The sequence below is a fragment of the Eulemur rufifrons genome, chromosome 1 (assembly GCF_041146395.1).
Source record: "Eulemur rufifrons isolate Redbay chromosome 1, OSU_ERuf_1, whole genome shotgun sequence".
In the NCBI taxonomy this organism is placed as follows: Eukaryota; Metazoa; Chordata; class Mammalia; order Primates; family Lemuridae; genus Eulemur; species Eulemur rufifrons.
In genome coordinates this window covers 4,343,584-4,365,526 of record NC_090983.1, presented here as the reverse complement: position 1 = coordinate 4,365,526, position 21,943 = coordinate 4,343,584, and the positions used below count along the sequence as shown (strand labels likewise).

Sequence of the window (21,943 nt, the reverse complement as noted above, 5' to 3'; positions counted from 1 at the left end):
GTCTACATTAGCCCACTATGTAGAAGCCCTTGGCAATTTTCAAATTGTAAGACCTCCAAGAAGCCACCAATGTGGAAATTGTATGTGCTGTAAAAAAAAGCCATAATGGGTTATTGAAAATTAGATTAAAATTTTATAATTAAAGGTTGATTACTTATTTCATGGGTTTTATTTAGTTAGGTATCATATCTTCTGTGTTCTGTGGCTTCAAATGACAAAAGACTACTGGTCTTGCTAGCAACTGGTAACGACAAAGTTATTTTGCTTCCTGAACATATGTCCTATATATTTGCTTGGCCTCGGGTTTTGTTTAATCCCTTCAAAGGCCCTTTGAACCGACGTTTCAACATGACTACTTCTCTGCGAGACGGCCTCTAGGAAGCGGCCGTGATGTCAAGCCCCTTCACAGCTAAAGTAGTGAGTTCACATAGTGGAAGAATCTTCTGGGTTGCATCTTATGGGAAAAAAAAATCCACTGCCTTTTTATAAGAGAACAGAACATTTACACAGTCTTGTTGAGCAAATGAACGTTCAAATGGCCAGCACAAAAGAAATCCCCAATCTCTAACCTCACAATGAAATCGCCACGGACAAAAGATCATGGGATGCCAGGCACACTAAACTGGAAGTGACACAAAACCACAGCAGAATCCGCTCACGCCCGCCGAGGTTCCTGGAGGAGGGTCTTTGTATAAAGGGTCCTGGTGCCACGGTCAGCCTGAAACCCTCTGGGGAGCAAAGGTGCTCCCCTCTGCACAAGTGGCATTTATACTGATGGCATCTTTAAAAATAAATTAGTACACGTCTAATGTGGACAGGGAGTAATGCCATCTGACAAGGAATCGTTTGACTTTCCTTAGCGGTGCAAGTGTTCACTCCCGCGTATGAATGGAGAAGGCTGTTTGTTTCATTCGGAGACAAGACGTTGTTCGAAATGAGTGGCACACCCCTCCATCCCGGCCCCTTCCTCCATGTAGGTAGAAAGATCCTGTTAGTTCTCATAATTGATTCTGAGGGCTGCGGCGTGCCTCATTTAGCCAGCCCCGCTCGGCTCACGCCAGGGATGTAATTCATGCACACTTGAACGTCCAACGTGGCTGACGAGCCTTGGACACACAACCTCACGGCTGCATCATTTTTTAATCAGCTATCTGAAGAATATTTATCTAATCAACAAAGAGTGCTGTCAGAAGGAGACCAGAGGTGACATTAATAAGTCTGCGGTTTCCTAGTACAATGATGGAGGAAGAGTTTGGGATAAAACCCTGCTATTTGAGCATGCCCACAGACTGAGGAATATTTTTATTCCGCTTACAAGGAGCCGGTCAGAAGAGTCTCATGTTGGAAATCTGCTGTCTGTGACTAGTTCTTAGGCATTCACATGCTATCGTGAAATAATTTGGTTTTGTTTAGAGAAACAAATGAACAGAAATTTTTCTTTAAAAAGTTAAGTCCCTCGTGATCACATGAACCCATGTGAAAAGCTGTCACTTCCAAAGATAGGAAGATGTGTAATAATTGGGAGTCATTAACTGAATGATTCCAGCTACTCTAACTTAGGAGAAAGTCACAATGTGCACGTTTTCTTTCTCCCTGTCTGGCTTCAGAATGGTCACTCCTGCCTGTTAGTAATTATGAGGAGTTGGCAATGTTATGCCGTATCCGATTTGGACATCTAGACACAGAATTTGCTGTTTATAACTGTCAGACACTTTAAAGAAATGTTCTGAGAATTAAAGCTTCTATCAGCCTTTCTTCTTTCAATGCGTGAGTCGGATGTGTGGCATTTCAGACCCGCCTGGGCTGGGTGACATGTGCCCCATCTGCAGCCTGACGACCTACTAATGTCGACAATAAATAAACGTGGACAACACACTTGTGCATGTTAGTATTTTGGCACCACAAGGTGCCACTGTGATCTCTTTGTCATTCAAAGACTTCCTCATAAATTCAGTTTACTAACACCTGCAGTGTTCATAAGCAGGGGGACTCTGTTAATTTTAAGGAAAATTAACAATATCATTGTTCTTTAGTATTACATAGTGGTGAACTTTCTGTCTTCTTAGAGTTTGGGAGTGAATCTGCATTGTCTTAACTGAGTTTTGCAAAGTTTTGATCCTTCCAATTCTTAGAGAATACATTACAACCAGTACAATGATGAGTTTTCTATCCCTATTTCAAGTTCTCGACCACTGTCTGTTTCCTGGTACCGCCTCTTGCCGTGGTATTCATATGTAGCACGCTTGGCTTGAACCTGCGTTCACAGTTCACGTTTTGGCACCATCACGGGGACAGTGCTGTCCTGCTAATGGCCTCCCTTCCCCAGGCTCGCTGACTCTCCTGCCAACCCCAGTCGGAGTTCAGAAAGTTCCGTTTAATTTGCAGGCTAAAGTGAGAAGAGATCAGTCTCACCATCTGCACTTGAGCTGACAGTTAGTTTGTGCCAGACCTGAACTCGTCCGTCATGGGACTTTATGTCCATTGAGGTTTGCGTTTAACATTGGAGACGGTGCTGAGACATCAGGCCATCTAAGTAGCTGTATGAGGCGTCGTGAAAACCTATTTACAGAAGAGACTTTTGCTGATGCAGTAAAAGCACAATGTGGAATGGAAAACACTAACGGAATGCTCAGACCCTCCTGCCTTTTTATTCCATAATAGGTGCAATTCTGATATTAAAATAATGGTTTTGTGAGAAGTAACATTAATGACAAAATCAAAATGTTTAGCCTGTGTTTAAAAGGCAGAAACTATATTCCTGAAAGTAAAACAAAACACCTAAAAATTTTAACTAAAGATCACCCAGAAAATTTAGCCTTTTGAGCTAGTCCCTGTGAGGTCCTCAGGAATCCCTTCCTAGTCCAAAGGCCTGAGACCAGAGGGACACCACCGTGGTGGGTGACGGTTGACACAAAGCATCGGGTTGGAGCACTCCTGGTTCCGTTCGACACGGGGTCTCCGCATCCCCTGCAAGTGAATCCAGGCAGCAGCATTGGACCCAGCCTGGGATGTTATTGATGATAATATGATTGTATTTTCTCATTGAGAAGCTTCTAAACAAGGAGACTTAGAGCAATCAATGCCCCAGGAGACGGATGCATGTATCAGGGCCTTGGTATCAGCCAGAAAACATCCATTTGTTTAAGAGGAAGAAAAGGCATGACATTTCACACATTAAAATTGATTATTTCATCAATAGGTTAATAGAAAACCGGGCTGCAAGTTCACTTCCTGCTTATACATCCCTATGATAATGGGAGACCGAGTATGAAAAATGCAAGGCATAGAGCAGGTGGGGAAAGAGGTTTTCTGCACTCAGCATCCCTTCCGGAGGGGCCCAGCCTCGATCATACCTATTTATATGGAAATGTTTTAGAAAGAGGTAAGTTTTACGCTGAGGAGTGCAGCCCCTTAGTGACTGCTTCTGTCTGGAACTTGGGAAATAGGGACCAAGACGCCAGAGCTTCAGCTGTTGAAAAATTAAGCACATGATTAATTCTACAAATATGTTGTTATACCTAAGGAACCTGGTAAATACCCATCAGACATTTCTAAAGTAAACATTTGAAAACCGTGACCAGTCTGGTTTCCTTCATTTCTAATGCACGATTTTGTACTGGTAGGTACCTGCAGATCCCTTTCCCAGGTTTGGTGTTACCTGGGACAGATGCTTGGGTAGGACCTGTAGGTAGTTAAGAGCCCTTGAAGACAAGGGAAACTTCTCCACCCATGAAAAATTAAATGTAGACCCATATACTATAGAAGAAGGGCCTGTCTCCAGCCTTAGATGCCTACTAGTTTAAGAGATGACATTTCTTTTTTTGAGACAGAGTCTCCCTCCATTGCCCCAGGTAGACTCCATTGCAACCTCCAGCTCCTGGGCTCAAGCAATCCTCCTGCCTCGGTCTCCCAAGTAGCTGGGACTGCAGGCGCACACCACAATGCCTGGCTAATTTTTCTATTTTTAATAGAGACGGGGTCTCGCTCTTGCTCAGGCTAGTCTCAAATAGAGATTACATCTCTTATTAAAATTATTTATTTTCACACTGTAAAGTAATTGTTAGGTGTTTAGTAGTTATAACAACTTTTTATCATTTCAAGAGAAGCTAAATCCCAGCTAGTTTTTACTCTTGTGATTGATATAAAATGTGTATCTCAAATACACAGTGCTAGATTTCAGGATTGTGTTTGTCCTTAAAGGTTCAGATTTCTCACATGTATTTTATGTTGTCACAAAAGAAATCCAATTTTCACAGAAGCACTCATGATTCGTTTCTGCAGCAAAATTCATCATGAGAACTGGGTCATTTGTGGCCCAGAACTTGGTGCACACGCAGAGCCTACAGCCAGGGCCTAAACTGTACTGCTTGGGGTTATCTCAGCCCTAACCCTGCAGCAGGCAAGAGGAGTGAACCCGTCATAAGTGAGGGCAGTGTTGGGGTTAGCCAGGTCACGCCTTGGGAGCCAAAGGGTCAGCCGGGCTTCCCGCTTGTGAGCTTCAGCCCTGCCTGTGGAAGTGTAAAGGCTGCCTGCCCCTAGGTGAGCCCTGCTCACCTGCATTGAACAGGTGGTCATCCCAGCAGAGCCTGATGGAAGCCTGGACTAGTTTCCCTTCCTGGCCGTGGAAGTTGAGAGAGACAGATGGTCCCATGCAGCCCCTTCAGGAATGTGAGTGGCTGTGACCGTCACGAGACGTGTTGCTGTGTCTGCCTGCCTGGCAGGCCTGCCCGCCCAGCCCTTTGACCTGGGGCTGCGTCTTCAGCCACGTGTGCCTGAAGTCTGGCTCCACACGAGCCACCTGCTCGACTCCTCAGTTTTTATAAAGTGTCTCCTGCAGGTGGCGAGAACGCCCCAGGTGGACCTTGTCTCTGCCACAGGTGTCAGCGTTCCTGAGTTGATGGCTGGGGGGGTGGGGCGGAGGGGGGCCACAGAGAATGTGTCCCTGGGGAGGCGTGTCTGGGAGGGTGGGGGTCCCATCCCTGACCCAGCCAGTCACTGTGCACAGCGTGGTTTAACACTCTGCCCATGTTAAATTGGTTCTTCTCTGTGGGTGACTTGGTATTTGTCTTTTTTGCTGAGAGCTTCAGGGGGCATTGACTTTTTGGGTTCCTAGGAGCTGCAGTCAGAGCCCGCAACACGCCCAGGTATGAGAGAGAGCAGACTCTGCCCGTCAAGACGGCAACATGGTACCAGGGCTTTGCTGCTGTAGGTTACTGCCCAGATCAGAATCTGTCTGAGGAAAACACCTTCCAGTTTTAACAGCTCTCGGTTTTAAAGGCCTGCCCTCTACAACATACAGACATGAGCTCTGCTAATAACCAGCGTCCCTTTTGCTTTGACCTGCTCCTAATATTTCGCCAGATCTAAGGGCTTATGGCTGCTGGTGTCACCCCTCCTTCCCCGCTGCGGCCGTGCCCTGAGGCAGAGGCCAATTTCCGCACCGTTCAGTGGCCCCATGTCAGACCAGCAGGGCGAAGGCAGGGGACGTGTGGACTGCTCTGCCTGGGCATCTCTTTGTGCAAAACTAACGGCAGTGACACAGTGGCACAGTGGCAGCCTCCGCCCTCCTTGAGCTCCTCTGTGTTCACAGCGGGCAGCGGAGGGCCCGGGCCAGGGGGCCCTGGGGTGCCTACCCGCTTCACGCAAACGGATGGCTCGGAGGGGAGTTCAGTGCTACTTTGACATTTCTTTTCTCCCCTTTTCATTTGTTTTCTTTTCCTTTTTGTTTTCTCTCTTCTTCCCCCTCTCCCCTTTCTGCTCTCGGGATGCAGCCAAACGCAAAGCATGGAAACTAAACCGTGTTGGTAGCCTGCGAAATATATACAGCAGCAGCAGCACCAACACCGAAGGTAACACCTCCACCGCCCCCAGCCCTCCTTCCTTTCCCATGCAGACATGGAAATGCGATGCCCGGCCGCATGCTCCCTGATTGTGTTTGCAGAGTCATTCCTGTGGTCTTTCCATCTTTTTGTTTGTGTGTTTTATTTTACCATTCATGTTCCTTTCAGCTTACTTAAATTTTGACCTTTCCCTTCAGTCGTAGAGTAGTGATGTTTAAATTACTTCAGAAACCTATTTTCTCCTCTTTTTTCTTTTCCTTTATACATGTGGGCACTCAGTGTAATATTTCCCAAGTTATTACAGTTTTTAAAAGTGTTAGTATCAGGTGTAATGATCTGTAGCCAAATACAATAGTGTGCCGTGACATTTAAGTAACAGTCTTAATTTGTTTTGTGGAAGCATTCTCCATAATGCTCTCTGCAGCTCTAATCCAGAGGCAAGCAGGCCCGGGCCATTTGCATGGGCTGCTACTGCTTGTAAATTCAGTATATTGTTGTGTTTCTAAAGGTCGTCTGGTGCCAAAGTTCACAAATTGACTTGCGTTGCTTTTTTCACCGAAGACAGCCGTCATTGCTTTCGTATAATAGCAGATTGAATTTTTTCCCCCACCTTCATTTGAACAACACAATTATAAATTGCCTTTTTTTTATGATTACAAATGTCAAGGGTCAGAATTATTTTGATGCCAGGCAAGGGAAAGCCACTACCGTCAGCCCAGGCTTACGAAAGGGAGGCTGGTGTGTCATACGTGCGATGCAAAATAGGTCACAATCCAGCAATCTCGGTATAATAGGGGGAAATTTTTTTTCACTTAAGTGCAAGCCAAATGGGTCAAGTAATCGCAAGCTCGTGCCCTAACACTAATTGACTTATTTGGGGATGATTATAACTGTAATATTTTTCTTAATGTCACTGTTTTCTGGGCTGTTGATTTTAGCGATTGCCAAGCAGTGGCATTAAATCTCTTGTAAATTTTAAATTGCATGCTATTTCTGTAAACAAGTCCCTCTCTTCACATCCTGGTCATTAACCTTTGTTGATTTATATCACCATCCTCTTTTTCTTCCTTTCACAATTATTCCTGTCTCCCTGCTGAAAGCCCTGCTCTCAGCCCAGGAAAAAAAAAAAAAAAAATGCATCTGGAAAACAAATCTACATTTTCACTATGGCTTGTTAAAGAGCCATTTTTTAATCATAATTTTTTTTCATTCCTCAAGAGGAAATTCTTGTCTGTTAAGGTGCCAACAGAGCTTGGCCTCTTCTTTCAAAGCATTCTAGAAATACCAAACTCAAGAGGGAAAAGAATAGAATTTAAGAAATGGTCACGTTCGATATCATATTTTGTTGCATTTTAAAGGCTATTAATATACTCTTTCACTATTTTTTTAAATGTTTTTCAGCTTAGGGTGCATATCATTTCTCTTCCCTTATCAAGTATGTTTTTATCGAATATGTTTTTCTTTTGTATGCATGGAGGTTTCGTCACAACAAATTCCTTTATTGATTTCTAGCCTTAAAAAAAAAAAAAAGACATGAAGTCTGGTTTGAAATGCAGTTGTGTACAAAATCGGGGGACAGTAAGGAGGCATACGTGTTGGTCCCCTAAGCTTGAGGGCAGACAGCTCCCACCCAAGACCTGCTGCCAGGCCTTCCTGGAGTCGCTGATGGGGACATGGGACCCGATAGTGGCAAGTGAGGATTCGCAGAAGCGCAAACTTCTCATCCTTAACTAAGCAGGTCACGCGCAGCACTGCTCCGCCCAGGGCCCCAGGGAGGGTGACGGTCCCCTCTGCAATCTTCTCTTACTGGAGAGCGTTGCGAACTGGGGGTCCCCAGTCGGTTGTCAGTAGGTACCAAGGGCAGTCTGGGATGTCGGGGTGAATAACTACAGCCTAGCCAGGCCTCCCTCACGTTTTCTTTCATCTTCTCAGTCATAGTCAGTTTCTGTTCAGTGTTCAGTTACATGTATGAATGTTCAGTTAAGTGACATCATTCTTCATTTACTTTGGGTTTAAGATTAACATCTGTATGCTTACAATCTCATTTCATATGGCTTTTAAATACCATGTTATGGAATTCATATAATTATAGAAAATGAATTATCAAAATGCCTTTCTGATTTCCAGCCTTTTGATGTATGATGTTACCACATATTCACTGTCTATAAAACGACCCTTTATGGAAATTTGTGTCCTGAACATTCTAAATTGTGTTTTAACCTGAGGTGTTGAGTGTCACACTAAATGTGCCCATCCCCAAATGGAGTATTATTTAAAGTGGTCCACTTTGGTGGTTTATCCAGAGGCACCAAAAACATACCACCAAAATAAGGTTGACTCCAGAGTTCCCCGTGGACGGAGTTGGGGCCTGAGCTTTATGGGGGAAAGCCACCCCATAGCAGCGGGGCGTGCGGCTCAAGCCGTTCTGGGATCCCCCAGAGACTCAGGTTCATGGGAATCGGACAGGGCCGAGACTTGAGCCCGAGGGTCTCTCTCCGGAGCCTGTTTTCTTCTAAATCTGCTCTCTTTGGCCCCGGACCACATTATCTCATTAACCCTCACCGTACCTGCCAGGTAGGTACTGTGTCACGAAGTGGGGAGTTGGCGTTTCGATAAGTCAGGTAACTTTCTGCAGAACAAGCCGGCATACTGTGGAGGCAGGACCTGTGCTGGGATCTCTTGGTTCTGGGACCTTCTCCTGGGTCCACATAGAAGGGTTGGTGGATGGAGGTCAGGAGCGAATAAAAACAAATTCACCAAAACACACATACAAGATTAGAAAACAAGCAAAAATATTTTATCTGACCATTAGGGCTAACTATCTCTGACACCATGATGGAGACTTACTTATGTACATATATTGCACTAAATTTTAAACCTTTGTTGCTTCTTAATAATTAAACTCTTTCTCAATATTGGTGAAATGTCATCTCCTTCAACAAGAATGCATCTTTAACTTCTGCATCTGAGAAGCCTGGTGACAGTGTGGCCCTTCCATTAGCAGCTGCTTCTCAACCTAAGGGGGAAAAATCTAAATATTGGTGACTGAGACTAGGCTTGAAAATGTTCAACTCTAAAGTAAATTTTTGTTTGAGAAAGAACAAAGAGAACTGAGCAGGAGAAGGGAGGCCTGCCGGGTGTCCGAGCTGCATCCCTTCCGACGCCCGGGCCCTGCCTTCGGCACCACTGAAAACCGCAGTGCGTGAGGGAGTAGGTGGGCTTTCCCAGGGGTGTTGAAGCTGTCTCTGTTCTGCAGAAGAAAAGTACTTCCAGGACACGTGATAAAGGATAAACAGGTAAAGGAGAGAGGTGCTGGGGCACAAAGGGGCATTTCTTGGGGTGCCAGGCCCACCCACATTATAGGAGCTGTACTGCCCACTCACAGACAGCAAAATAAATACTTAGGACGGGGCCACTTTGCACAATAAATGACGCACAGACGTATTTAACAGAAAAGCGACTCGGGCTCCACGGACAATGTCCATGGGACAGTTTGGTGGCCTGTCTGAGGTGTCGGTACAGGGCGGAACAGGCCAAAGCAGGCACTCCTAAACGGCGAACGGCACAGATGAAGAACTAATGCAGATAAATTCAGACTTGGGAAACCCCTTCCTGGGAAATAAGTCTTGAATTGGCACCTTGGGGAGAGAAGCGAGGCTGCTGGTTTTCCTAGCCCCTGACTGGAGAGAATGACAGCACTCGGGATCACCTGAGTGCTGGGCAGCACCTGGGTGGGGCAAACACCTGTTGGCGGGGAAGGCCCCGGTGGACCTGGGTGGCCGGGCCTTCCGATGTCCAGCTGGGCCCTGCACAGGGGAGGCCGCCCTGGGCCTGCCTGGCGTGGCGGTGCTCACTTATTTCTGTAATTGGGAGCCCGAGGGGACCTTGAGAAGTGGAGACCTTGTCAGAATGAGGAACAAACGGTAAATACAGGGCACGCTGCTTAGTAACCAGATAAATTACGACACGTGCCTCTGGTTTTCCTTTCTCTTTCTGAACCAAACACTTGGGCAGGAGCTTTCCCAGGGCCTCTGGGACGCCAGCAAGCACGAGGGACATTAACACGTGTCGTCCGCATCCCAAAATGTTTTCCGTTTGGGGTCAGTCTGGCAACTAGTTTTTCTTAGGAGCTTTGTTTTAGACACTTTCCTTGATTTCAGAAACACGCGGCACCCTGCAGTGGGCGCCGGGCTGTGCCCCAGCATTTTATAATGTGTTTGGGAGATAAAAACTTTTGTGTTTCAGTGAGAACCTTCAGTGGCAATATTAGCAGTGAACCTTCCTAACTGTGGTTCCCCTCTGGGAATTTGCTTCTCCCCAGAATTAATCGTGTTCTTGTCCTAAATGAAGCCACAGGGCAACACCTCCATTGGGCTCTCTTGCTTAAACAAAAAGGTATTTCCCAAATTCAGAGTTTCTGAAAATACCCAAGACCTATGAACTGCATGTGTTTATAATGATCTTTTCTTTTTGTTTAAAATTAATAACTTCTCAAGCATGTTGGTGGGGTGTTTTTATATGTATTATTTTTCCCATAGTCCTTGATTCTGCACAAGCCTGGAACATATTCCGCAGGCTTTCTTTCACATCAAGCTTTTTCTACAAAAATGAGAGAGAGATGGAAAATAAAAACTGACTTATTTTAGTGGGTTTTGGCTAACATCGTAAATGTGGTTTTCATAATTGGGTAGAATATTGAAACCGCATGCCTATTTCACATGTGCTTTTAAAGCAGAAATATCCAAGTATTTTACAAAATGGCGGGGCTGCGTATGACATTGCCCCACGTAATCTCACGGGACACAGGTCGCGGCAGACCTGCAGACCCCACCGAGTAGCAAGTGCATTCCAGCTCCAATAACTTGATAGTGGCTACCTGGAGGATTGTGTTAAGGGGGATTCTGAGGCTGCCAGTTAGGAACATCTTTCCTTGCAAACGAAGGAGACACAGCCTACCTTTGTCATCCCCGGTCCAGCCCGCTGCCTGCCCTGCAGGTAAAGCTGAGATGAGAAAGATGGAGTGGCCTGCTCGTGGGCTCCAGGCAGTAGATGGCAGAGCAGGAAGTAGGTTCCAGGAGAGAGAAGCCCAAAAGTGGGAGCCCCAGTTCAGAGAGAAACTGGGAAAAATCCATCACTGACACTCACTTGTTAACGGGGGGAAAAACGGCTTGGCCAAAGGTAAGAGTCTGTTAACATATTAGCCAGGGTATTGTGGTGTATCCTAGAACAAAAGTCCTGATTCTTATACAACAGAAGGCAAGAGCAGAGAGGATGGTCACTTTCCCTGTGGGTCTTGGCTATTTTATTGTCCGATCATTTTTCAGTGGTGCCGTCTGGAAGCCACAGGGCTTCGTGGAGCCCGGACTCCTATCGGCAGAGTCTGCAGTGAACGTGCCCGTGCCCCGCACTGAACGTTGTCATCTCTGCACAGTTTCAGTAACACATTTCATTTTCATCCTGTGTTTGTCATTAACTGTGTCAGAAGGACACAGCCTTGTGGACAGAACAGCGGCTGGGCATTAGGGGGCTGGATTCCGTGCTGGAGGGGACCCTGGGAGAGTCAGCTCTCTCTCCAGGACTCAGACTCGTCCAGCAGGGAAGAACCTGGAGCAAGTGACCTCTGTGTCCTTCTGAGCCTTTCTCGGTGCAGAAGAGACCCGATCTCGGCGGCATCATGCTCATCACGCCTGCACCCACAGACGTTTGAGCCATTCTGCATCTCAGTTTGGGACAAGGACCCAGATCCTGTCCCCTCCCTGAGACGTGTATGTGCTGCTGTCCCTCTCTCCTCCCCTCACCTACGGCCCCAAGTGCGTCCTTGCCAGGTGTCTCCCGTTGGAGACAACTTCCAAATGTAAAACCGCTTTCAGCTGCTTTTAGCCCTTTAACCCTTTGTCTGCTAGGATTCCGCAAAAATAATTGATGACTGATTGGCCCATTAACCTTTAAGAAAAAAAAAAAGTTTGACAGCCCGGACTTGTGTAATGAGGAGGGATTCCTTGTGAAATCGGTCTGACGGCTGAGTTGCTTGCCCCTGAGGAGGCAAAATTAGCCCCACGGGGCCTCGTCTGCATAGAAACTGGACGCAATTAGTGTAATATCCGGTGTTATTAATGTCGTTTGGAATAATTGGGCAGGTTGATTTCGACAGGTTCATGGTGCTAAAATACTATTATAGTGGACCTTTCCACAGCTAACCGTTAAACACAGAAAACTGTTTAAATCCCTGTGAGCCCAATCACAAAACTTTATTAAACAGCTAAGCCCTGGAATGTCGCGCTGTGAAACAACACGTCGCCTGTTACTTCAGGCTCTGGGTGTGGTGGCGTTTTGATTTCTCATCAGCCGGGGATTAATTTTCCTCTGTGTGTGTGTGTGTGTGTGTGTGTGTACGTGTGTGTCTGCAACTGAGAACACACTTTTAATATCCACACCATCAGGAATCTCTACAACCTGAGTTCTGTTTTTACAGGATGAATTAAATATAAGCCACTACAAGTGTCACTAATGGTAGGTTTGTATTAGTGAAATGACACCACTTGAGTTGAGGCCCGGGCATGGCACGTCCTCGCTGTTCAACCACTCGCTCTGTGCGTCTCAAATGAGGGTGACAGTGAAGAGTAATGCTCAGCTCTGTCTCTCTGACTGATGGGCCCACACTGCCAATTACTGTTTTTATCATTTTTTGTCTAGTTGCTGATAACTAAAATATCATCAGAGTGTCACTTCATAATGTGCTGCAGTCCTCTGGGCCATTGATGATTTGAATAAGGCTCTGTCATCTGATAAAGATTCTTCTTTGAACATTAGGAGGAGCATGTTCGTGTTCTCCCCACACAGAGGAAGGGAAAATATTTGGGTCCAGAAATCTATTCACTGTTTATTTAATGAATGTGAGCAGCCACTGCAACACTGCGCAAGTGTCAGCACGGATTAAGTGTGTAGATTTACTAGGTGTTGACCTAAGAAGGTGACCAGAGCAGCACCTGGGAGATACCCACGAAGTTAGGTTTCCTTCACTGGACTAGTCGGGGCTGGGTTTAGTAGTGACAGGAACCCAATTGAAAGGAGAGAACAGGTTGTGTCGTGGAACCAACTGCAGGACAGGCGGGTCGAGCTGGCTGCAGGGACCCCTGCACCCAGGGACCTGGCTCTTCCCCTTCCTGGCTCTGCTGTGCTGGTCGGCAGCATCCTTAGCTGTCCACGGGTTTTCCTTCCTGTGGTGTGGGTAAAGCCACCTGCACCTGTGGGCCGCGTCGTGGCAGGTCCCAAATAAGGTGGGAAGGGGCTCTGTAGCCCCAACTCGTAAGTGGAACCTGGAGAAAGACACGTGGATCACACGTCCCCTACCAGATCTGAAAAGAGCAGGAGTGTCACATACTCGGATTGGCTGGGCATAGATGGGACCCTCCCTGCCCCCATGCTGACCTGTCACTGGCCAGGGAGCCAGACGCCCAGGCACATGGCACCTGGAAAGTCCCCAGCTTGCGACCACCACACCTGTGCTCTCTGCCCCCCAGTGTTCTCCAGGCTGGCCTGACCGGGTGGCCTGATGGCAGTTAGAAGTAGGGCGCTAGTGACTAGCAGGTTAGGGACTTCTGGGAAAACTGCTTTTAACAACCCAGCGTTGCTCTCACATGAGAGTCGGGGGAAGTAACAGGAACGCCACCGGGAACTCTCTGGGTCCCACTCGACCCCCGAGGAGAGCTCCTTTTTAGGGGGTCATTTGTTTTTAGGAAATGGAGGCGGAATGTGGGGACCCAGTGGTACAGTTCTGTGGGCGTTACACCATGCGGTAGGTTTGTCACAGAGAAGCAAATCACTCCTTCGTGGAAGTTGTATCTAATGTGACTGAATACGCCCTGGCTCTGTAATCCTTGTGCTTAGTTTTTTCATCTCAGAGGCAGAGAAAATTCATACGACAGGTAGAATTCAGTTCTGAAACTCTAACCATGGGTGTTCACGTACTCTCCTCTCTTAAAAAAAAAAAAAAAAAGCCACATGGAGACAGTGTCCTGGGAAGCACGTGGCCCTGGCGGAGCTGGACGCCCCTGGGCGACGTCGGTGCAGAGTGATGGCAGGTAGGCTCTGTGCTCGGCTGTTAATCCTTACTCGGGAAGGGAGTCCCAGCTGTCCCGCCCCTTGTCATAGACTTCAGGGCCTGAAATCCAAAAGCAGACTTAGGTTGCACCCCTGCCGGGGCCTGCCTCTGCACCAGGTGCACAGGGCTCCCTCTGCCCTCCTCCCTGTCCCCCCACGGGGGACTGCCGTGCTCCCTGTGGGTGGCACGGGGACTTGCACTGCAGTTCTGCCCCAGAGCCCCTTCAGCACGGACAGCCTCTCCCGGGCCATTGCCTCTTGATTGGGAGCTGTTGCGGGACCCTGCGTGGACCAGACAGCGTTGTTCTCGGCCTCTCTAGGGCTGGGCTGAACCATTCAGTTTTTAACAAAATAAAAAATTCCGAAAGAATGGCTCTTCAGTGTTTCACCACACAGTCAGCTGCTACTCAGACTGAAAAGCTTGGCGTTCAGACCTGTCCTGTGACCACAGGGCCTTTGTACGTGTTTCATACACATCCCAGACAGCACACACAACGATCACAGTGGGCACAGAACTTGCGGTTGTACCACATGTCACCACAGAGGGGTTGGGACTGTTGGTTTTGATTCCTGTCTTCATTCGTTTCTTCGTTATTTCTGTAATTTTGTGCCTGTCCAGGTTTAGAGTCATCCCACAGGAATCCCCCTCAAAAAAGAAAGGGGTCTCAAATAAGTTGAGTCGCAGGGGTTTGCGAAGTTGGTTCTGAACTGGGACGTGAAACTTAGCTGTGCTTTCCAGGGTCACTGGGCTCCCTTTCTCAATCGAACCTGGTGTCCGTGAGCTTGGTCACAGGTGTGTCCTGTGTCTGTCTGCTCTTCACTCTGTTGGGACTTACTGGCATTTCACCATAATTGGCCAGTTCAGCCAGGGTTTCATTCTCCAGGAGATAAGGCCTGAACCTGCTCAGGCCACTCTCAGACTCTGGTTAACCCGTCCCCTCAAAATGCAGGGAGGGGGGGGGGTCTGTCTCTACCACCTGCTGTGAGTAGCTGCGGGCTGAGTGGTCCTTTATGTCATTATATTCACAGGTCTTTGTATCTCTCCTTCTCTGCCTCACAGATGGAGAGAAATATATATCCATTATTTGTAAAGGCATACTTAAATGTGATTTTTGTTTGCTAGTATACAGAAATGCAATTAATATTTCCATATTAGTCTTATATTTTGCCCCATTTACTAACTACTGTTATTTATTTTTAACAATTTGCAGATTATTTATTACTTAGTTTTACTACCCTGGCTAGCAGCATTGAAGGAGGCCAGTTACAGTAAGTGTTCTAGTCTTAGGTATCCTGCAACTGCGTGTTCAAAGGAATGCTTCTAAACGTTGCACCCTGAAGAATAATGGTACTATGGGGTTTAGGGATAGATCCCTCTTTGTCCAGGGTAAGGGAGTTTCTGTCTATTCCTAGTTGGCTAAGAAGTTGTAATCATGTTTCTTTTCCTTATTAATCGTTCTTCATCTTCTGGATGGGAAATTGCACACTCTGTTTCCTTGTGAGGTTTACCGTGTGGACGTAACCAAAGTCTGACATTAGTTCTTACCTCCCCCAGGAAACGGAACAAGACCCGCTGGACATCTTAACTCCAGTGTCACCTCCACCCTCACGTTCTCTATCATTTTGTACCTTCCGCATGTTAGACGTCATTATTAGAAGTCATAGTTAATATAACATTTCTTTAGCTTTATCTATATGTTTATCAGTTCATTTGCCCACCAGCCCTGCTCTCTCAAACCTTCCCTCTGGGATCTTCCTGAAGTGCAAAGTGTAGTAGCTACTCTAGTGAAGGTCTATTAGTAATAAGCACTTTTGATCCTTTTGTATGAAAATAACTTTATTCCACTCTTGGTTTTGAAAGAGAGTTTTTTCCTGGATCTCAATTCTGGCTGATGTTATTTTCTCTTAAGGATACTATTCCCCTGCCTTGCTGTCTGATTGTTAGTTATTCTTAAAGATTCTGTCCTTCCTACTGATACTTGTTTAAGGGCGATCTGTCTTTTCTTGCTGGCTATTCTTAAGATTCTCTGACTTTGTCTTCAGTTTTCCATAGTTTTGTAAACTTTTAATGTGGTTTTCTTTGTTGTAATCTTTCTGGGTAAAGAATGCACTTCCTACATCCATAACCCCGTGTCTTTCAACAGTCCTGTAAAATTCTCCCTGCGCTGTCAGGCAGTTAGACGTATGTTGCACCTTCCAGCTCTTCTGCACATCACAGCCTTTCTCTGTCACAGCGCCCGCCCTCCTTGTCGCTTCTCCCGATCTCTCCACGCCCGCCCATCTGACAGCTCACCAGTTTTGTCCCCAGCTCCTCTTCTAACCCATCCATGGAGGGTTTTGATTTGTTTTTTTAAACAACTATAATTTATATTTCCATTCTCTCAAAGTGAGGTTTCAATAGGGTGGATAGTGGGGCAGGCATCAGAGGAGAGGGTGGCAGAGAGCTGCACGCACCCGTGCACGTCACTGCTCTGCAGACTGTGCCAGTGACAGGTGAAGACAGAAGTGATCTCTCAAGGACGGAGTGAGGCCAAGAAGTCTGTAGAAGGGACCATCAAGTTTGGGGTAGAGTGAGGAAGTCATTGCCCTTTCCAGGTCCCAAGAAGTTGTGCGGGAGACCAGGCAGAGGAAGCACAGAGATACAGGGGAAGAAAAGAACCAGGAACTGAAAGGAGAGACAAATGTTTAGTGACAGGGAAGTTACTAGAAAAGGGAATTCATGTCAAGTATAAGGAGAAGCCAGGTGGTGGATAGATTTTGAGGTGCGTAGTGAAGCTATAGACATTTTAGTGTTGTACGCTTGCAAGAAATGGATTCTGATGTTCCTGTGAACAATTAAATGTATTTGTTCTATTAAGTAGATTTGGCATGCGTGAGTAAATTTTGTTTATATAAATAGGGTAAAGCCAAACTGTACTTTAGTGATTTAATTTGAAAGTTTTGTCTTTGCATGAAATACTGAGAGGATCATAGTGGAAGATGCCCAGTAGCAGCTACTGCATTGGAAGGAGGCGAAAAATGTAGGTGTTCCTGTGGCGCTTTTCAGATCTCCATTGTTGTGTTCATCGCCCTGTGTTCAGTCATCTGCGTGTACGTGTGTGCCTGTCCCCAACACGTAAAGGTGTTTAGGGAGCACAGACTGTCTCCTGCAGGCTGGAACCCCTTCCACCCGGCCAGTGCCTGGCATGGGGGGGGTGGTGGCTGAGGATCAGGGCCTGCACCTCGCCCGTGCAAAGCAAGTTCGGCTCTTCCCCTTTAGTTCCAAGAGTGTAGCTCGTGACTGGCCAGATGTTTGAACAGGAAGGTTCTATGGTGGACCAATTGTGCAGAAATTTAACAGGGAAGCTAATCGTCATAATTTTTTTCACTTGAAGGTCCAACAAATCCTGATCAGAGGGAGCTTTCACATGTGCATTTGAATTTCACAGATTTTAAAAAGCGTGAGCCTGTTCAGTGGATCTTCTAATGAAGAAGTGCTGCATTCTACCCATGAATTACCAAGTTTTCCATATGGTCTAATTGTGAATTGGGTAGTTCTTTCCTGCCTCACCTACCAGTTCACTAGGATAGTTTTGCATAAAATACATGAATTGGGGCACTATCTTACAAGAATCCATGCAGAAAAAGTTGTAATTCATAGGATTAGGACATAAAAGCCTGTGGATCAAGAAGGCGAACCTTTTAAACCACAGGTGCAGTGGCTCAGCCAGTAACTGCAAGGTGTAATTGTAGGTCAGCCGTGGAGAGACCTATGTGTAAGTCACAGGGACTTTTTTTTTTCCCCTTCTGAAAAGCCCAACAAGTCCCCGACTGTCCAAGGGCATTACTGGGGTGGGGGAGGGGCCTGCAGACACCACCCACCCCCACCTTCCTTTCCACAGCAGGTGGAGCTTTTGCTTCTGCTTAAATACAGGGGTCGTTTGTTCTCTAAACTCAAGAGTTCAATAGATTGCAGTAAAATTCCTGATAAATCCTCACTTTCTGGCCTCTTATCACCACTCTCCAGAATCGGGAAGCAGGGAGGTTCAGAGCTGGCAGGGCCTGCACAATGCAGGCGCGCTGAGCACGTGCGGATGGGCGAGCATGTGCAGATGGGCGTGCCGTCTGCCCCACCTCCTGGGCGCTGGTCAGACTGGGCTCCACAGGTTTAGGACCAACTCAGCAGGCAGTTCAATCCCAAAGGAGCCACACGGCTACTCGACACAGAACACGATGCACTCAGTCCTCCGTATCCACAGCTGCATGTCTTCAAATCTAACCAACTGTGCAGCTAAAGTATTGGAAAACATTGTTAAATAACTATAATAATAACAGTACAAATAAAAAATATAGCATAACAGCTATTTACATAGCATTCACATTGCATTAGGTATTATAAGTAGAGATGATTTCAAGTGTACAGGAAGATGTGCGTAGGTTATATGCAAATGCTGCACCATTTTATAGCAGGGACTTGAGCATCTATGAACTTTGGTATGGGGGGGGGTCATGCAACCAGTCCTGCCTGAAAACTGGTGGTTGGCTGGACCACTGCTTTCAGAATCCGTTAAGATCTCACAGGAAGGTGCCATGGCCTGTGTCTAGTAATCAGTGGTGGTTATTTACGGAAATGGTGCACTAAGAAGGACGTGAGCATCTGTTCCCGGGTGCTGTCCCCACACCCCAGGCATGGAACTTGCCGGCATCAGTGGGATCGGGTGGGCGGCGTCTCTCTCAGCCACGGGCTGGGGGGCTGTGTGTCTAGCGGGACTGAAGGGACTCAGCAGAGGATGGCTGGAGAGGGTTGCGGCTGCCTCGGAGACAGGAAGCGGGAGATGGGACGAAGGAGCGTCCTGGCGTCCGAGGCTACAGAGCGCGTGTTGAGTAAGGGCCTCCCTGGAGAGCCGGCCTAGGGCAGGGGTATGTGGCACCTGGAGGCTGGGATGGGGGGCTGAGCCTGGAAGATCAGAGGTTTGTGCTGTGGACAGGAGCCAGAGAGTGACTGCAGATGACTGAGATAATAAGTAAAATCGCGGTGGGGGGACAAGATGATCATCATTATTAGTAACAGTTGCCCGACAGGTGATTCCAGTGCAGCGAGTTCACAGGCCAGTGCTTGGAAACTGCTAATCAAATGAGCTGCATCTAGAATCCAGCTTAAGATGTCTCAAAGGTGATCTGTAACTGGTTATGCTTTTTGTAAGTGGCCGGGGCTGGGGGCTGGGAGTGGAGACAGGAGTACAGGACGAAGCCCGACATGCATTTACGGGGCATCTTCCTCGGACCAGGCCCCATGTCAACATGAGTCACACACTTAGTTTAACTAGCAGGAAAGCACTACGAAGTAGGTGCCTTTTCCTCCATCTTACGGGTGAGGAACACGAGGCTCAGAGTCGAGGGTCCTGTCCAAAGACTCAGACGTGGCAAGCGGGGCCACGGGATGTAAACCCAAGTCCCTCTCTTCCCAGACAGCGGCCCCCAGTAGCTGCCAAGTCCAGGGCCTCCTGGAATCCCCTGTGCTCTCTCCGTGTGAAGATGGTGGGAAGCAAAGCTTTCCTACTGTAACAGAGACCTTCCGGCATCCTCTCTGCCGCAGAGCATCCGTGGACCTGCATACGGGCACTCACACGGATATTAGAGCTGCGTCCCGAGATGAGTGGCACTAACTTACTCTTCACCCCGCAGATGAGGATGGGCAGCTCTGAGTCACCCAGTTACTTTCCTGAGTTGCTTTGTCTGTGGCCAACACCAAGACACTGTCACCACATGCTGATTTTCATTTTCCCTTGGTCCCTGAGCATTGATTGAAACCTGGCTAAGCCGTGGTGGCTTCAGGAGCGTAGGGAGGAGTGTAGATTCGGATCTCTGCCGCCATAGCTGTCCGGTCCCCGTGTGCCGCCAGCCCCGTGCAGGTGTGGTTGAACCCAAGGGCACGTTCGTGACAGGACCGGCAGAGGGGCCACCGTGTCAACAGAGCTAAACTCTTCATCCCCACCACTCTGTGTTTCAGAACAAGAAGAAAACTTCGAGTTTATCATTGTGTCCCTCACTGGCCAGACGTGGCACTTCGAAGCCACCACCTATGAAGAGCGGGACGCGTGGGTCCAGGCCATCGAGAGCCAGATCCTAGCCAGCCTGCAGTCCTGCGAGAGCAGCAAGAACAAGGTGAGCCCCCTTTGTCCCCCGTGCGAGGGGAATGGGGACCCAAGTGACACTTCTGGAGAGGACAGTACATGATACGTGTGAATAACGATGAGACCCAGCTGTTCTTTGTGAGAGAAAGCACAGTAATTGGAAAGATGCACACGCTTTGTTTGCGTGCATCACGCCTCGTGCCTGAGTGTCCTGGCTTGACCGTGTTTGCAGGGCAGGACAGCCAACGCTAAATCTTTACTTAGTGTTAGGTCTCACTCAGCTGATCCCAGATAGAAAGCACTGGCCTTTTGTTGCAGGTGATGGAATCCTTTGGGCTTTTGTGTCTTATGTGTCCACATTTATTTTCGTACCGGACAGGATACACTCAGGAAAGAGGTTAAGACCTAGATGATGCACTCTTACGAACAGCTCTCATAGATGCCCCAAATTCAAATCCACGCCACGTTGGAAAACCTGCTCTTGACAGAGACTTAGATGAGAAGGAGACGCAGGTGTATGAGCACGCAGGGAGTGTGGGGAAGATAAAGCTTCCATTCTCTAAACTACCAACAAAGCCTAGTATGTTTTACTCAATAATTAGAGGTATTAATAATTCTTTTGCAGACGATTAGCCAGAAAAAAAAGAAGATTTTTAACCTGCATTTTCTAGGCTACTGCCCAGTGATATTCCTTATACAAAAGTCATTTTTCCCTTCGAGGATTTCTTCAATTTTATTATTTTAATGCTTGCATGTTTTTAATCCCTTTGCTGGGACAGTTTAGACTTTTGGAGAACATTTTGATTTTTCCAACTAGAAACCAAGGGGAAGAACGTTGCCCACCAAGCTGAAATTTCATATGTAACCATTTAAAGAAATTTCTGCCAATGATTTATGTTCAGCCTTGTCATTAAGAAGGGAGTCTGTCTTTCAGAAAGATAGAGTGTCTTATTTTATTACCCTCTTTAACCAGGGTAAACCCAACCACAGTCGTTATTATTATAATGTAATTTGCTTCCCTTTTTAAAAGATGTTTTATACCCAAGGTGGGGAGAACCACAGCCTTTCATTCTGAGCACCCTGGCTTTACGGGGTCACGTCCCCGCGCAGCCGGGCCGTGGCTCCTGAGGTGAGCACGCAGCCCTTTCGGGCTCCCCGTCGATGAGAAGTAACAACACATGTCGTCATCAAAGTGGGGACCTCACTTCTGATCGGGGACGGGGGCCACATGTTGCTGAACAGACTGTGGGAAAACCACAGTCTGTCACATCAGACTGAACCGAGGCCACCTGGGCCTGCTGAGGATAATCTGGGATGGTGTCAGACTTGCCCACTCCTTACCCTTGCCGGGCTCTTCCCAGCTCCCGTCTCACCTGATGCAAACACTGGCCTTCGAATGCCACCCTGTGGCTCTCACTAGACAAGTACTTGACCAGGTGCTGCTTCTCCTGGGACACCTGGTCACCATGGATACCTGCTGACAGGTGTGAGGGCATAAGGCACCTAAATACTATCTGGCAGGAGGGCAGAACACGGGCTCACTTGAGCGCCAGCTCAACAGTATTTCAGCCGCCTGTGGATAATTCAAAACCAACCAACCAGCCAACCACAGAAGTTACACAGGTACACAGAGCAGAGATGGAGCAGACACATCCCTGTGGGTGTACATGTGTGTGTGTACACACGAGTGTACTCCAGACCAATATCCATTGTCAAACATACTCTGAATACTTGGGTGTCTAACTAAAGGGAATTAAAACCCAATAATGTCTGATGCTAAGTAGATGGTAGTAATTAATAAATGTGCTACTAGGTAGTAAATAATAAATTGTTTCACATCAAATAATTTGATGAGATGGTTCAGTTTGTGAAGAAGTCTTACATAAAAAT

General features: G+C 47.2%; 1 protein-coding gene across 3 annotated transcripts in view; it reads left to right on the top strand.

Moving 5' to 3' along the window:
* Positions 1 to 21,943, top strand: part of AGAP1 (ArfGAP with GTPase domain, ankyrin repeat and PH domain 1) — a 520,729-nt gene that overhangs the window by 431,924 nt on the left and 66,862 nt on the right. For all 3 annotated transcript variants that reach the window (XM_069466874.1, XM_069466774.1, XM_069466883.1), the window contains one exon: positions 19,930 to 20,084. In XM_069466874.1, coding sequence (XP_069322975.1) covers positions 19,930 to 20,084 — 155 coding nt within the window. The remainder of the gene's footprint in view (positions 1 to 19,929; positions 20,085 to 21,943) is intronic.